General features: G+C 56.9%; 1 protein-coding gene across 4 annotated transcripts in view; it reads left to right on the forward strand.

The window, feature by feature from the left end:
• Nucleotides 1-7,360: 7,360 nt before the first annotated feature.
• MEGF6 (multiple EGF like domains 6) overlaps nt 7,361-16,700 on the forward strand; it is a 57,171-nt gene continuing 47,831 nt past the window's right edge. For all 4 annotated transcript variants that reach the window (XM_064172055.1, XM_064172058.1, XM_064172057.1 and 1 more), the window contains exon 1: nt 7,361-7,586. In XM_064172055.1, coding sequence (XP_064028125.1) covers nt 7,424-7,586 — 163 coding nt within the window. In that variant the 5' untranslated portion in view covers nt 7,361-7,423. The remainder of the gene's footprint in view (nt 7,587-16,700) is intronic.

Below are 16,700 nucleotides of genomic sequence, written 5' to 3' on the forward strand. Positions count from 1 at the left end.
GGGAGCCTCCTCTGCTGCAGCCTGCACAGCCCCAACTCTTTCAGTCTGTGCTCACAGCAGAGCTGCTGCAGCCTCTGAGCATCCTCCTGGCCCTGCTCTGGACACTCTCCAGCATCTCCACAGCCCTCTTGTAATGGGGGTTCCAGAACTGGATGCAGTTCTTCTTGTCTGTGTTTGGTCTGTCCTCAAGTTTCATGAGGAGAGACACTGGCACAGGTTGAGACACTGGCACAGGTTGAGGGTGGTGAGACACTGGCACAGGTTGCCCAGGGAGGTTGTGGGGCACAGAAGCACCCAATGTGATCTTTGATCACATTGGGTGCTTCTGTGCCCCACAACCTCCCTGGAGGTGTTCAAGGCCAGGTTGGATGAGTCCTTGAGCAACCTGTTCTAGTGGGAGGTGTCCCTGCCCATGGCAGGGAGTTGGAACTGGATCATAGATTCATGGAATGGGTTGGAAGGGACTTTAAAGACCATCCAGTTCCAACCCTCTGCCATGGGCATGGACACCTTCCTCTAGACCAGGTTGCTCTTTAAGGGCCCTTCCAACCCAAACCAATCTATGGCTCATCAGGAATGGGGCAAATGAAGCCCTAAATTAACTGAGTCCAGACTCTGCCCTGGCCACATCACTGCTCTGCTCCCCCTTTGCTCCAGCAGACATCTCTCTGTACCAGCAGTGCACCTCCTGGTTGCTCTCTCCATGGTTTGTGCCTCTCCCTCAGTCTCCCTGCCCTGCCCATGGCTGGACCTTGCTCTGCTCACCACTTCTTACACCCCTTTTTGGTGCTGCATCAGAGGAGAAGCTCTTCCCAACCCTCCTGCCTGCTGCCACAGGGCTGCAGAAGCATGGATGGGTTAGGTTGGTGCAGAGGAGGGGGTCTGGAGGAGACAAAAGGCTCTGATGACTTCTTGCAGTGTGCTGGATGTTCAGCTTCTCTGGATCAAAGTCCTGGTGGAGCCTGAAGGAAGCAGCCTGAGCTTCAGAACTTGAGGTTAGCTGTTTGGAGCCGTTTGCTGGCTCTGTGTGGGACAGCAAGGTTTGGACCTTGCATCTATCCTGAGGGTGGCCTGAGAGGACAAGTCAGGAGTTCCAGAGGCCAGCAGTTTACTTGCTTCACCCTTGTGGCTTGATTCCTGGCTCAGAGTGACATCAAGTTGGCCTCTTCAGAGCCCTCCTCTTTGAAGTAGCTGCTAAACACATAGCTGGGCAATAAGATCAGCAGGATGCTTGGTGTGGAGAGGCAGAGAGCTCCCAGCAGCCAGGGCTCACTCCTGAGGCAGGAGGATGTTTGGAAGCAGCAGTTCAGTCTGGGCTATGTGAGCGCTTCCCAACCTCACCTCTGCTCAGGGGCAGAGGGCTGGGGGGAGCTGAGGGGGGAGCTGAGGGCAGCTTTCCACCTCTCCTGCCTAGAAGGGGCTGTGTGGAGTTGTTCTCAGCAGGAAGGTGACAGTGAGGACTCCACACCCAGGGACCTCCTTGCAGGCTGCTGGCTGGGATCTTGGAATGGCTGTGAGTGCTCTGCTGGAGTGCTGCAAAGGAGGGCAGGAGACTCCTGAGGGGGGTTGGCTGCCCAGAGCATGGCACCTTGCAGGCTGAAAAGGGAGGCTGTAGCTAGGTGGGGTTGGGCTCTGCTGCCAGGCAAGCAGCAACAGAACAAGGGGACACAGCCTCAGGTTGTGCCAGGGCAGGTTGAGGCTGGATGTTGTTAGGAAGTTGTTGTCAGAGAGAGTGATTGGCATTGGAATGGGCTGCCCAGGGAGGGGGTTGAGGCCCCATGACTGGAGGTGTTTGAGGCCAGGCTGGCTGAGGCTGTGTGCAGCCTGCTCTAGGGTAGGGTGTCCCTGGCCATGGCAGGGGGCTTGGCACTGGCTGCTCCTTGTGGTCCCTTCCAACCCTGACTGAGTCTATGACTCCTGAGAGCTGCTGCTCCCCGCTGTGGAGGAGCTGGCTGAAGAGGAGTTTGGGGCCATCCTGGGTTGTTTTTTCCAGCCTTGCTCTCCTTCACAACATGTTTTGAGGTCCAGCAGAGTCCAGAGGAGCTCAAGTTCTGCCTGAACCATCTTTTGAGGTCCCACTGCACCATGTTGCATGCTGGTGTCAGGGCCTTGGAGGGGCTGGAAGTTTCTTTTCTAGGTGTGTTGACCATCATCAGTTCAGGTTTAAGTTTCATCCTCAGGAGCACACACCCTGGCCCTCAGCATGTTCTTCTTGGCTCCTCTTCCACATTCCACCCCCCCTGGTTTTCTCTGGGCTGCTCTCACCTTCTCCATCTGACTATTTCCTTTTAACTGTGGGACCCTTTTTAAGCACAGAATCCCTTTTGAACCACCAGAAGAGGCTTGGGTCAGGCTTTGGATGAAGATCCAAGCCCTTATCAGGGCTTGAGCTGGTTGAGCTGTGCCTGTGCAGGGTTGAATTACCTCCAGGAGCTGGAATTTGTTTGGGTTCTTATGCAAATTTAGCAACGTTGAGAGGGGAATGAATGAAGGAAGGAAATTCCCAGCGTGTGAGAGAGCTTGGTCCAGCCTGGTCCCAGTTTCAGGAGCTCCTCAGGATGCTAATGCTCTCCTGGCTGGTGCTGCAGGAAGCAGGAACCATCTGCTGCTGCTGGGGATGTGTTACCAGGCTCAGAGCAGCTCTTAGTACTTAATCAGCTGAAGTAAATTAGGTGGCAAGGAAGTGTGAGCTGGCTCCAACCTGGCCAAACATAACTTATGACATAAGCAGGATTCAGTTGATGTTCCAGCCTGAGGTCCTGGGGATACATGAGCTGTGCCCCAGAGCTGGTGAGAGGCTCTGGAGCCTCTGAGTGGGTTGCAGTCTAAGAAAACAGGAGGGTGGAGAAGTTGGGCACAGAACCTCTTCAGCACCAGCAGCTTTGCTGGGAGCCAGGACTCTGTGCTGGCAGCTAGGAGTGCCTCCAGAGGAGGAATTTCCAGGTCCTGGAGCCAGTGGAAATGTCCCTTTGGTTGTTGGCTGTGGAGTCAGGAAGCCACTTTAGAATCATTAGGGCTGGAGAGTCCTCCAAGATCATCCAGGCCTGCCAGCAACCCAACCCCACCATGGCCACCAAACCATGGCCCCAGCTGGGATTCAGTGATCCACAGCCTGCCTGGAGGTGTTCAGTGCCAGGCTGGATGAGGCCTCGAGCAGCCTGGGCTGGTGGGAGGTGTCCCTGCCCATGGCTCCCCTGCCCACCCTCACCCCACACCTCCCTGCTGGATGGTGGCATCATAACCCAGGGCAGTGGCAGAGGCCCCCAGGCTGTGCCTGCAGCAGCTGCCTGCTCTCCAGGCTCAGTCCTTGGCTTCCCCTGGAGGTCATAGAATCATAGAACCATAAAATCATAGAATCAGCCAGGTTGGAAGAGACCTCCAAGACCATCCAGTCCAAGATCTTCAGCTAGGACCAGACTTGCCCACATCTGCTGCCCACACCTGCTGGCTCCAGGGCTGGGTGCTGTGGGAAGGCTTTCCCAGCTGGCTAAAGCCCTGCTCCATGCCCCACTCTGCCCATTGCAAGCCATTCCCCTGAGCCTGCTCCATGGGCACCAATCCCTGCCCCCAAATGCCACAGGTTTCTTGAACCTCTCCAGGGATGGGGACTCCACCACCTCCCTGGGCAGCCTCTGCCAATCTCTGACCACTCTTGCAGCAAAGAAATTGTTCCTCATCTCCAACCTAACCCTTCCTTGGTGCAGCTGGAGGCCACTTGGAGAGCTGCAGCATTCCAGGCCAGGAGAATTCCAGGTAGACAATGCCTTAGCAGCATCCCTCAGCTTGTTGAAATCCTTTGTGGCCAGGCTCATTTCATTTTCATGTCAGCACTGCTGGAGAGGGTTACAGGAGAAGTGTCACTGCTGAGCCACCCTGATGGGGTGGGCTTGAGTGTCACTTCTGCCAGGGAGAGCTCCTGAGGTACCCTCTCCCCCCCAAGCTGGTGAGCAGAGCTCAGCATGTCTGGCACTGAGTCCTTTCCTCAGCTGGTGGAGCAAAAAGTGATTCTGGCAGAGATGGCAGCTTGTGGCTGCAGGCACAGAGGTAAAAAGGGGGTGGCAAGAAAGCTGGGGAGGGGCTTTTAAGAAGGGGTTGTGGTGAATAGGATGAGGGATAATGGCTTTGAGATGGGAGAGGAGAGATTGAGACTGGAGAGGAGGAAGAAATGCTTGGCAGTGTGGGTGGGGAGACACTGGCACAGGTTGCCCAGGGAGGTTGTGGAGCACAAAGAGTGAGGGTGAGTGAGACACTGGCACAGGTTGCCCAGGGAGGTTGTGGAGCACAAAGAGTGAGGGTGGTGAGACACTGGCACAGGTTGCCCAGGGAGGCTGTGGAGCACAAAGAGTGAGGGTGGTGAGACACTGGCACAGGTTGCCCAGGGAGGTTGTGGAGCACAAAGAGTGAGGGTGAGTGAGACACTGGCACAGGTTGCCCAGGGAGGTTGTGGAGCACAGAATCACCCAATGTGATCAAAGATCACATTGGGTGATTCTGTGCTCCACAACCTCCCTGGAGGTGTTCAAGGCCAGGTTGGATGAGTCCTTGGGCAGCCTGGGCTAGTGGAAGGTGCCCTTGCCCATGGCAGGGAGTTGGAACTGGCTGAGCTTTGAGGTCCCTTCCAGCCCAAGCCCTTTGGTGGCTCTGTGAAGGCAGCACACCAGGGCAGCTGCTTCTTCACTGGTAGAATTCCTGGTGTCCCTCAGTGGATTCCTCCTCCTCCTCCTCCTGCCCCATTTCCTCCTCTTCCTTGTGCTGAGCATCTCCTCCTGCTCTCTGATGCAGGCTCAGTGGCTGGAGGACACCAAACATTTCCCACTGACTCTGCTTAAAGCTCCTCAGCAGCCTTCAGAAGGTTGAACATTTCCCCATTCCCCCCCCCCCCAAATTGACACATTTTGGGGTCAGAGATTTTGGTTCAGCTCAAAATACCAACTCAAAAGGCTAATGAGAAGCATGTGTGGGATGCTCCAAGGGGTAGAGGGGGGGGGAGGTTTTGGATGTTTAGAGCAGCTTGAAGTGGTCCCTGAAATGTTAGGAGGCTGCTTGGAACCATCTGCAAAAGGGGACTCGTGACTGGGGTCCACCTTCCTCTGCAAACCACCACAGCAACAGCCTGGAGCTGCTCTCCTTTTTTTGTTTCCTGCTGGATTCAGCTGCTCTCAGTGCTTCAGAAGGTTTTGGTGGACCTCTCTGCAGAGCAGCCCTTGAAACCACAGCTCTTTTAATTTGGAATCTTACTCCAGCCAAATAATGCTGCTCAAAAAAAGGGCTGTGAGTAGCAGGCTCTGCTCTCCCCTGAGCTCACTGCTTCAAAAGCTTCCAGGACACTTAAATGAGGCTTGGGTTTGTTTTTTTGGAGCTAGGATCTGGAAAAATCCAAGCCTGCTCCATCAGAAGGTAAAGCACAGCCCTAGGTTGTGTTTCACAGGAAGGGCTGCTGCTGGGGGGGTTTTAGCAGGGGGGGGCTTGCAGAGCCTGGTCCTCATTTCAGCTGCAGGTCACTTGAATGTGCTTTGGTGGCCAAGAGTGGTCTTCTGGGCTATGTGGGGAGTGTGAGCAGCAGGCTGAGGGAGACTCTTCTCTGCTGTGCCCCAGTGAGGTCACAGCTGGAGCACTGGGCCAGTTCTGGGCTCCTCTGTCCCCAGGCACAGGGAGCTATAGGAGGGAATCCATCAGAGGCTATAAAAATGGTGAAGGGCCTGGAGCATCTCTGTGAGGAGGAAAGGCTGAGAGCCCTGGGGCTGGGAACCTGGAAGAGAGCAGCCTCAGAGGTGATCTGAGCAATGCTCCTTACAAGAGGGCTGTGGAGATGCTGGAGAGTGTCCAGAGCAGGGCCAGGAGGATGCTGAGAGGCTGCAGCAGCTCTGCTGTGAGCACAGACTGAAAGAGTTGGGGCTGTGCAGGCTGGAGCAGAGGAGGCTCCCAGGGGACCTCCTTGTGGCCTTCCAGGATCTGAAGGGGACTACAAAAAAGCTGGGGAGGGACTTTTGAGGCCGTCAGGGAGTGCCAGGAGTGGGGGGAATGGAGCAAAGGTGGAGGTGGGGAGAGTGAGGCTGGAGGTGAGGAGGAAGTTGTTGAGCAGGAGAGTGGTGAGAGGCTGGACTGGGTTGCCCAGGGAGGTGGTTGAGGCCCCATGGCTGGAGGTGTTTGAGGCCAGGCTGGCTGAGGCTGTGTGCAGCCTGCTCTAGGGTAGAGTGTCCCTGGGCATGGCAGGGGGCTTGGCACTGGCTGCTCCTTGTGCTCCCTTCCAACCCTGAACTGATTCTATGATTCTAATGCTCAGTAAAAGCTAAAGGGTGGGGGGCAAGGGGCTGGGGCTTGGATCTGGTGCTGAGTGGCAGAACAAGGGGCAACAGGCACAAAGTGGAACAATTCTCTGCTGTGAGGGTTCAGGGCAGTGGGTTGTTTGTAGGAAGCACCATCAGAACAGGGACTTAACATCAGTGGGGAAACGACTGAAGGGGTGGGAAGGAGACAGGAGCTCAGCTGGAGGGAGGCTAAGGAGCGCAGGGGGGAAGGATGGAGAGTACAGAGGGGGATGAAGGATGAAGGGGGAAGGATGTGGAGTGTAGAGGGAGAGGATGAGGGGTGCAGAGGGAAGATGAGGGGTGCAGAGGGAAGATGAGGGGTGCAGAGGGAAGATGAGGGGTGCAGAGGGAAGACATCCAGTAGCTGAAGGGAGCCTGCAGGAAGGCTGGGGAGAGACTATTGACAAGGTCTTGTAATGACAGGAGGAGGAGGAGCAATGGATTTAAACTGGCAGAGAGGAGATTTAAACTGGGTGTTGGGAAGAAGCTCTTTACAGTGAGGGTGGTCAGACACTGGCACAGGTTAAAGGAGGTGAGACACTGGCACAGGTTGCCCAGGGAGGTTGTGGAGCACAGAATCACCCAATGTGATCAAAGATCACATTGGGTGATTCTGTGCTCCACAACCTCCCTGGAGGTGTTGCAGACCAGGTTGGATGAGACCTTGAGCGACCTGTTCTAGTGTGAAGTGTCCCTGCCTATGGAACTGGCTGATCCTTGAGGTCCCTTCCAACCTAAACCATCCTATGCTTCTCCGTGGGGTGCAGGGAAGAGGCTGCGTGATGCAGGGGGAAGGATGAGCGATGCAGAAGGAGATGCTGGGCGGGTGTAGGGGTGAAGATGAGGGGTGCGGGGGAAGGCTGGGGGGGGGGGTTGATGGTGTCCCGGGCTCGGCTGTACCTGCGCAGGCGGAGCCGCCCCGGGCCCGCCCGCCCGCAGGCTCAGTCCCCGCCCGGCTCCGCTCCCTCCTCTTCCCGGGTTTCCCTCCGCTCCCGGGCTGGGAGCGAGGGGTGGGTTTTTTTTGCCGGCTCCTGCAGCTCGGCTCCTTTTGCTCTGTCCTGAGCTGCGGAGAGCTGAGCTCCGCGGGGCTGCGCTGCTTTTGTTCGCTGCCCATCATGGGGCGGCTCTGGCTGCTGCTGTGGTGCTTGGGCAGCGTCCCGGGCAGCGCCGGCGAGCACTACCATTACCCTTACCCTTACCACTACCTCTGGAGGAGCTGCTACCCCTGCTACCTGGGTCGGGCTGGGCACGGAGCCGGGCACGCCGAGCTGAGGGCAGGTAGGGAGCGGGGCTTGGGGGGGGGGGGGGGGAGGTCCTGAGCCCGGGGGGTGCTGCGGGGAGACGGAGAATGGAGTTGCGGGGGCGAGTCGCCAAGGAGGGACCTGGCTGCACGGCTGCCTCTGTTTGTAGCATCACCTGGGAGTCCTCCCAGCGCTCGCTGGTTCCTTGTCTTGAGGAGTCCCTGCAGGCAAGTTTCTCTCCATCGACTGCTGTGCAGCCCCGTGGCATGGCCAGGGACAGCTGCTGTGCAGTGCTCCTTTGGAGCACCAGTTCTGCCCTGCCAGGGGTGCTGAGGAGTTTTTCCCTCAGCTCCAAAGGATCTCACCCCAGCCCAAGGCAGTAAATCGAGGCTGTTCTGGCAGGAAGGGAACTGCCTTGCTCCCAATGAGAGTGGCAGAGTTGGAGCTGCCAGAGGAGGGTGGGCAGCAGGACGAGCCAGATTCTCTCTTCCTTCACTCTGCCCTAGGGAGGTCACATCTGGAGCACTGGGACCGGTTCTGGGATCCCCAGTTCAGGGGAGAGAGAGGGAACTAGTGGAGAGAGTCCAGTGGAGATGCAGAGGGGTCTGGAGCATCCCTGTGAGGAGAGGCTGGGAGCCAGGAGCTGGGAGGGCTTGGGCTGAGACTCTTTAGCCTGCAGAAGAGGAGGCTCAGGGGTGACCTCACTGCTGCCTACAACTACCTGAAGGGACATTGTAGCCAGGTGGGGTTGGCCTCTTCTCCCAGGCAACCAGCAACAGAACAAGGGGACACAGTCTCAAGCTGTGCCAGGGGAGGTCTAGGCTGGATGTCAGGAGGAAGTTGTTGTCAGAGAGAGTGATTGGCATTGGAATGGGCTGCCCAGGGAGGTGGTGGAGTCACCGTCCCTGGAGGTGTTCAAGAAAAGCCTGGATGAGGCACTTAGTGCCATGGTCTGGTTGACTGGCTAGGGCTGGGTGCTAGGTTGGGCTGGCTGAGCTTGGAGCTCTCTTCCAACCTGCTTGATTCTATGATTCTATGATTCTTTGCCCTGGCTTTGCAGTGTCTGTTGGGAAACAAAACCCCAACCAAGGCATCTCGACCCTGCTGCTGTGTGCACAGTGCTGGACCAGCCTCAGCTTCCCACTGGGCAGGTGCAAAGGATGGAGCTGCTGTGTCCCTTCCTTGCACTCCCCCTCTGCTGATGGTACCCAGCTGTTTGTCACCCCCTCAGGCAGTCAGGATGGGTCCCAGCCCCTGTTGGCTAGCAGAGGATGGAGATGCCAGCACACCAGAAGCTAAAGAGAGGTTCCACAGCCCCATTGCCCAGTCCATAAGGAGCAAACTTGCATCTCCTCCTGCCATTGTCAGCTTTACTTGGGGTGGGTTTGTTGACTTGTGGGACCTGCACCTTCAGCTGCACTGTGCCAGGCTCTGCATGGTGGCACCAAGGGATTGTTTGCTGTCTGCTGGCCAAGGTGTGATGTTCTCACCCACACTCACCTCTGTTCCACCTGGGGTCTGTGCTCAGCTGTCTCAGCAGCAGATAGAGGTTGTGGTTGCCTGAAGATGGAGGGAATGATGGAGGATCTGTGCAGCCCACTGAAGAGCAGGGATGCTCGTGAGGCATGGAGCCATCCAGCTATGCATTAGCTCAGCCTGAGACCATCTGAGAAAGAAATGCCCTGAGCAGCAGGGTCTCAGAGTGCTATCAGTGAGGCTGAGAGCTGTGCCAGGCCTGGGGACGTGGCCTGAGCTGCTGGTTTGTTTATTTATAGCCCAGATATTTGTCTCCAACTCAAACCACGTCGCCTGCATCCATCCAGCTGTGTGAGCTCACAGGACTTCACCCAGGCAAGCTCCCCAGGTCCAGCCTTGTGTCTGGAGTGCAAACCTGTAGCCTTCCCTTCCCTGCTTGGCAGTTCAGCTGCGTCCTGCTCACCTGAGCTCCACAGGCTGGCAGCTCCCTGTGCCTCCTGGTTGCATCCCAGCTCTGATGTGAGGCATCTCTGGGTCTGCAGGGCTGAGGTGTCCTTCATGTGGCCAGGAGGGACCTCAATTAAAGCTTCAAGCCGAGCAGCAGTGCAGCCTTGGGCCATGCTTGCAAGAGTTCTGAACCTGGGGACAGAAGTGAGGCATCCACTGACAGGTGTGTGAGCTCCAAGCCTCTTTTCTAGGAGCCTGCTTGCCTTCCCCTCTGGAAAAGGCCTGGATATGCAGATGGTTGCAAGCCAATATCTGCCTGGGAAGCCTCAATGTGTCTTTCTTCCAACAAGTTGTGTCTGATGTTCTCACATAGCTGACAAAATAGGTGCAGATTACAGAAGAAAACAAACCCCAGTCCAAGCCAGCACAGCCTCCAGCCCCACCCAGCTGAGAACACCCAAAAACAACAAAAAAAGAGAAGGAAAAAGAGAAGAAAATCTCCTCTCTTTCTGTCTCTGCAAACAAGCAAAGTCCTGGCATGCTGCAGCATGAAAAATGCCTCCTCTGAGTGGTACCTTTGACAGAACCAGCAGCTGGAGGGGTGAAGCCTGACTTGGGTGACCACTTTGGTGCTCTCCTCTGGCAGGATGAGCCTTTGCTGTACAGGTCGCTGAGGTGCACCTAGCAGAGCCCTGGGGTTGGACCTTGGAGCTTCCAGGGGCACCTGGAGCTATCCCCTGCACCCTCTGGGCCCTTGCTCTGCAGCTGCTGCTGTGGCACATGAGACCATTCGCCAGGGAATCAGGTTTTGGCTTTGAACTCCAGCAGGTGCTCAGGAGATGTGACCTGAGATGAGCTCCTCCTGCTCCACAGCCCTCATCCTCCAGCATACAGGTGGAGACCCCAAGGTCTGCCACAACCCCTGGGAGGCTGGCATCAGCCCTGCAGGTGGTAAGGCAGAGGATGCAGCCGTGGGCACGTTGCTCACCCGGAGCCTGGCATTGCTGTGATGTTGGTTGATGCTTTTCCCCTCCAGCAGGCAGCAGCTGCTTTTCTCTAGGTGGTGAGGTTTCCATGGTGCCACACAGTGGTTTTCTTGCAGTGCCAAGGCTGGGCACGATCCTCCATTGCTGTGTTCCTTCTATTAGCCAGCTGTGAATGCCAGGGCAGCACAGGCAGCTGTTGTGGGAATGGAGAGCAGAGAGGGGTTTGGTGTAACCGTGGTGAGCTTTGCACTGAGGTCTTCAGTGTCTTACAGCACCACCTGTGTGCCACCAGAGCTCTGCTGGAGCCCTGTGCCAGTGCCATGTGTGCTGTCCTGCAGCTAGCCCTGCAGGAAGGTCACTGTGCCCTGCTGGGGACCGGCAGTGAATCATCCCTGGGGCCTTGCTGGAGTCTCTGGAGTGCAGCAGAGCATGGCTGGGGGTTTTGGTGTGATTTGCTCCCTCAGCAGCAACCTGCATTTCCATCCTCTGCTGCCTCTGCCAGGTGCATGGTGGTGTTCAGCTCCATGGCCAAGGTCCCTCTGCACAGCTGCAGCTCCCAGCCAGTGATGCCCTGGAACAGAGCTCAGGAAGCAGCTTTCAGCAGGTGAGCAGCAAGTCAGGGGCAGGCTGCCTGCTTGTTGTTACCTGCACCTCTGCCCTGCTCCCAGCAAGACCCAGTTACCAGCACATCCAGAGAGAGAAATGTGAGCCCAAGGAGAGCTGAGCAGCTCTGCCAGCTGCTTGCAGGCACATTGAGGAGAGCTGAGGAGGAGAGTGGCTGAGGCAGTGCAGCTCCCTGGTGCCGTTTCACTTGGTCAGCCAAAGTCTCTGCTCCTGGAGTGCCTTTGGGCACTGGGACTGCACAGGGTGGCACAGGAAGCTGCAGGCATCTCCCAGCTGGCTAGGAGAGGCTGCAGTGGAAGAGATGCCAGCCTCAAGAACCCTGTGGAGCTCTGTGAGAGCCTCCAGGGCTTTCCCTAATGCCTGTTCTGCAACAAGACCAAGCTGAGGGTGTGGAGGCATTTTGACCACCCCAGGTGACCTTTCTTCTTTCCTCATGCTGCTTGCAAGCTGAGACCAGCCTGAGGCAGGCACCATCTGGCCTTGTACTGGAGGAGGGAACAGCTCCAGGTTAGCAGAGTGGGGATAAGCATCTTCCTCTCCCACGTCTTCCTCCTGCTGTGTGACCTTGGCATTGCTGAGTCCTGTCTGCACTTGGAGCATGGAATAAGGAAGCCTCCAGATGATCTGTGCCAGGGGCTGTGCAGCCAAAGCAAGAGCTGAAGTGAAGCATGGAGAGTTTTCCTCCCACCACATCCCAGCACCACTCCATGCCCTGAGTCCCTGCCCTGTGTCTGCAGCCCTGAGGTCATCTTCCATCTTCAGCCGCCCATCCCCCTCTGTTCATCTCCTTCCCGTCTCTTCACCTCTTAAAACTGCTGAATTGGCTTCAACAAACTGGTACCAGGAAGATAAAAGTCTCTCAGCCCCACACAGGCTCACCCTGATGGGTTTTAATTAACCTTTTCCCTGCAGCCCTGCTCTGTAATCCAGGAGAACTGCTGCAGGGCTTGGAGCCTGGCACTGCTCTTTGGCCAGGCAGAGCGAACCTGAGCAGCCTATCTCCTGCTTGGGCTTCCAGCTGGGAGCCATCTCCTCCTCCTCAGCCCTCTGAGGAGATAAACTGCCTCTGAACCAAGCATTTAGTAATTAGCAGAGCTGTTGTTGCCACTTTCTTTCCTCTGACAGGGAGCTCTCGTTGCAGATAAATCCCTTCCTGAAGGACCTGTGCATGGCCGTGGGGTGCACCCAGCCAAAGCCAACTCCTTCCAGCCTCCTCTGCTTTCAGTCTTGGCTTCCTCTTCTCTGCATCCAAGCACTGCTCTTGCTGGTCCGTGGAGCCAGGCTCTGAGGTCTGATGGACTGGTTCTGTCCAGGGAAGCAGCTGGTGAGAACACCAGCATGGTGTTCTGGGGGCAGTTTGGAGCCCTTCATTCCAAGAAGGACATTGAGGGGCTGGAGTGTGTCCAGAGAAGGGCAACAAAGCTGGCACAGGGTCTGGAGAACAGGATTGGAGAGGAGGAGCTGAGGGAGCTGGAGGTGTTCACTCTGGAGGAAAGGAGGCTGAGGGAAGACCTCCCTGAAAGGAGGCTGGAGCCAGGTGGGGTTTAGTCTCTTTTCCCAAAGAACAAGAGACAGGGCAAGAGGAAATGGCCTCGAGTTGCATCAGAGGAGATTTAAGGTGGCCACAAGGAACAGTTTCTTCCCCTTGAGGGTTGCCAAGTGCTGGCCCAGGTTGCCCAGGGCAGTGGTGAAGCCTCCATCCCTAGACAGGTGTCAAAGGCATGGAGATGTGGCGCTGGGTGCCATGGTGTGGCAGTGCCCTGGCAGTGCTGGCTTCAAGGTTGGACTTTGTGATCTGGAAGGTCTCTTCTAACCAAAACAGTTCCACTCCTCTCTGCTTCTCTGCTGTGTCCTCAGTGGTGAGGACATGAGCTGCAGCCTCCTGGTGAAGCAGGGCAGGTTCCCTGCCCGGGCAACCAAGCCTCACTCTCAGGCTCTGGCTGTGTTTGGGTTTTGTTTCTGCCTCAGTGGGCTTCAACCGGTGCCTGCTGCCCGGTGCCCAGCAGCAGGATGCAGCAGGCAGGCAGTGGGGCTTGGCATGGCTCTGGGTTGCTGGGTGCCAGCTGCCCTCCTCAGGAGCCTCTTTGTGCTTCTCATTTTCTTTCTCTGCTGTATTAATTTCAAGCAGATTTTGTCAGCTCTCCAGCAGGGAAACAACCTCAGCCTGCCACAAACCGCTGCTCACAGAGCCTGGTGCCAGGGGCTGGGGTCTCTCTGCTGCCAAGACCAAGAGCAAGGTGACCTGTCACAGGCAGGCTCTGTCCTGGCCTTCAGGAGGTGGCTCCTGGCTCCAGGTGGTGCTCCTGGTGCAGCCACAGCACCAAAAGCAAACTGGACCCTGTCAGAAAGTGCAGAGTCTCCAGAGAGCATCCAGCCAAAGGATGCCTCAGCAGGCTCTGGAGGTGTTAGGCTTGAACACAGCATCCTAGGATCAGAGCATCATAGGATCAGAGCATCCTAGGGTCAGAGCATCCTAGGGTCAGAGCATCCTAGGGTCAGAGCATCCTAGGATCAGAGCATCCTAGGATCAGAGCATCCTAGGGTCAGAGCATCCTAGGGTCAGAGCATCCTAGGATCAGAGCATCATGGGATCAGAGCATCATAGGATCAGAGCATCCTAGGATCAGAGCATCTTAGGATCAGAGAATCAACCAGGCTGGAAGAGAGCTCCAAGCTCAGCCAGTCCAACCTAGCACCCAGCCCTGGCCAAGCACCCAGACCATGGCACTAAGTGCCCCAGCCAGCCTTGGCTTCAACACCTCCATGGATGGCAACTCCACCACCTCCCTGGGTGGCACTGGGAGCGTGCAGGCTGAGCTGGGCGGCACTGGAAGGGTGCAGGCTGAGCTGGGTGGCACTGGGAGCGTGCAGGCAGTGCTGGGTGGCACTGGGAGCATGCAGGCTGTGCTGGGCGGCACTGGAAGGGTGCAGGCTGAGCTGGGTGGCACTGGGAGCGTGCAGGCAGTGCTGGGTGGCACTGGGAGCGTGCAGGCAGTGCTGGGTGGCACTGGAAGGGTGCAGGCTGAGCTGGGTGGCACTGGGAGCGTGCAGGCTGTGCTGGGTGGCACTGGGAGCATGCAGGCAGTGCTGGGTGGCACTGGGAGCGTGCAGGCTGTGCTGGGTGGCACTGGGAGCATGCAGGCAGTGCTGGGTGGCACTGGGAGCCTGCAGGCTGTGCTGGGTGGCACTGGGAGCGTGCAGGCAGTGCTGGGTGGCACTGGCAGCATGCAGGCTGTGGTGAGGTGAGGCTGTTCCTGCAGTGGGCTGTGAGGAGGGACTGGCTGCTGCCCCACAGCAAGGTGAGACAGAGCAGGGGGCCCCTGGGATGGGGACATCCAGAGATTGAGAGGGTGAAGAAGACAGAGGGGGAAGAGGAGACAGTGAGAGAGGAGATGTGCAGCTCCTGAGCCTGAGTTATGGGGTGGCAGGAAGAGCTTTGCTCGAGGCAGCACTTTCTTGGACACGGAGTCCTCAGTGGTGTCAGATTAGGGAGGCAGTGGAGCAGTCATTTAAATCCAGGCCAAGAATGCTTTATTACCCTCTGCAAAACCTTCCCAGAGCTCACTTCTCCTCTTCCTGAGCTGCCTGCAGCCAGCTCTGAGTATTCATAGCACATTCTGCCCACAGAGACGTTCATGGCACAAGGAGAAGGAGCAGGAAAGCAAAGCATGAAGCATGCCCTGGCTGCGTCCTGCTGGCAGGCTGTGCCCATTGGGAGGCACAGGATTCTTAGTGGACTGCAGTGCATAGGTGGACTGGGCACACTTCCACCATGCCAGGCAGGGGCATCACTTTGCTTCTGGCACTGGGCAGCTGTGGGAAGACTGGGGCCTTGTCCTTGTGCCATTGTGCTAAGGGCTTGAGGTGCCATCCTCCTTCCAGTGAGGGAGAGACCAAGGGAGTGCCATCCTCCTTCCAGTGAGAGAGAGACCAAGGGAGTGCCATCCTCCTTCCAGTGAGAGACCAAGGGAGTGCCATCCTCCTTCCAGTGAGAGACCAAGGGAGTGCCATCCTCCTTCCAGTGAGAGACCAAGGGAGTGCCATCCTCCTTCCAGTGAAAGACCAAGGGAGTGCCATCCTCCTTCCAGTGAAAGACCAAGGGAGTGCCATCCTTCTTCCAATGAGGAATGGACCAAGGGAGTGCCATCCTCCTTCCAGTGAGGAATGGACCACGGGAGTGCCATCCTCCTTCCAGTGAGGAATGGACCAAGGGAGTGCCACCCTCCTTCCAGTGAGGAATGGACCAAGGGAGTGCCATCCTCCTTCCAGTGAGGAATGGACCAAGGGAGTGCCATCCTCCTTCCAGTGAGGAATGGACCAAGGGAGTGCCATCCTCCTTCCAGTGAGGGAGGGATCTTGGGTGATCTCCTCTTGGAGATGTCATCCCTGAACACCCAGATTCAAGCTGTGGAGCTGCAGGCTAGGGGCACCACCAGGACTCTCCAGCACCCACATTGTGCCAAGCCCTCGCAGGGGGAAATGCTTTGGTTGCTCTGACAGCTTCATGCCACAGCAATATTTTTCCTCCCTGAGCAAAGCTGGTTTGGATTTGAGTTGCTCTTGGGAGAGCATCACTCTAAGCTTAAGTTTCACCTCAAAAATATACTCTTTAAGAATGAAAGCTCTTAGGGGAGGAGGGGAGAGGGACAGGAAGAGCATCCCCAGACCTTCTTAAACACCCAAGGGAGGGATCCTTGCCCTGAGTGAGCCAGGTCCTGGCACTACATTTCCTGGTGGCTGTATGAAGGTGGCAGCTACAGTGTGGAGCTCTGAGGAAGGAGCCTTGTGTGGCTTATCAGAGCAGGACCCCAGAAGCCAAGACTCTGGGTTCTTGGGCATGGGAGGGCAGAGAGTCCAGAGGACCACTTTTATGGGCTCTGACTCTGAGGCTGTGCAGCAGTGAGAGGCCTTCTAGTGGAAAGTGTCCTGAGAAAGCCACATGCTGGGGTTGCCATGGCTCTGCCACCTTTGGCTCCACACTTCTGCCCTGGCCCTGCTGCTGGCTGCATTTAGTGGCAACAGTTCTGGAGCCCCCAACACAAGAAGGACATGGAACTGTTGGAGCCAGTCCACAGGAGGTCCACAAAGGTGCTCAGAGGGCTGCAGCAGCTCTGCTCTGAGCACAGGCTGAGAGAGTTGGGACTCTGCAGCCTGGAGAAGAGAAGGCTTTGAGGACACCTTGAGAGTGACCTTCTAGCATCTGAAGGGAGCTACAGGAAGGCTGGGGAGGGACTATTGATAAGGCCTTGTCATGACAGGACAAGGGGGAATGGGTTTGACCTGGCAGAGGGGAGATTGAAACTGGATGTTAGGAAAGGGTTCTTTGCAGTGAGGGTGGGGAGACACTGGCACAGGTTGAGGGTGGTGAGACACTGGCACAGGCTGAGGATGGTGAGACACTGGCACAGGTTGAGGGTGGTGAGATACTGGCACAGGTTGAGGGTGGTGAGACACTGGCACAGGCTGAGGGTGGTGAGATACTGGCACAGGCTGAGGGTGGTGAGATACTGGCACAGGTTGAGGGTGGTGAGACACTGGCACAGGCTGAGGGTGGTGAGATACTGGCACAGGCTGAGGGTGGTGAGATACTGGCACAGGTTGAGGATGGTGAGATACTG

This window comes from Pogoniulus pusillus, chromosome 36, assembly GCF_015220805.1.
Source record: "Pogoniulus pusillus isolate bPogPus1 chromosome 36, bPogPus1.pri, whole genome shotgun sequence".
Taxonomy (NCBI): Eukaryota; Metazoa; Chordata; class Aves; order Piciformes; family Lybiidae; genus Pogoniulus; species Pogoniulus pusillus.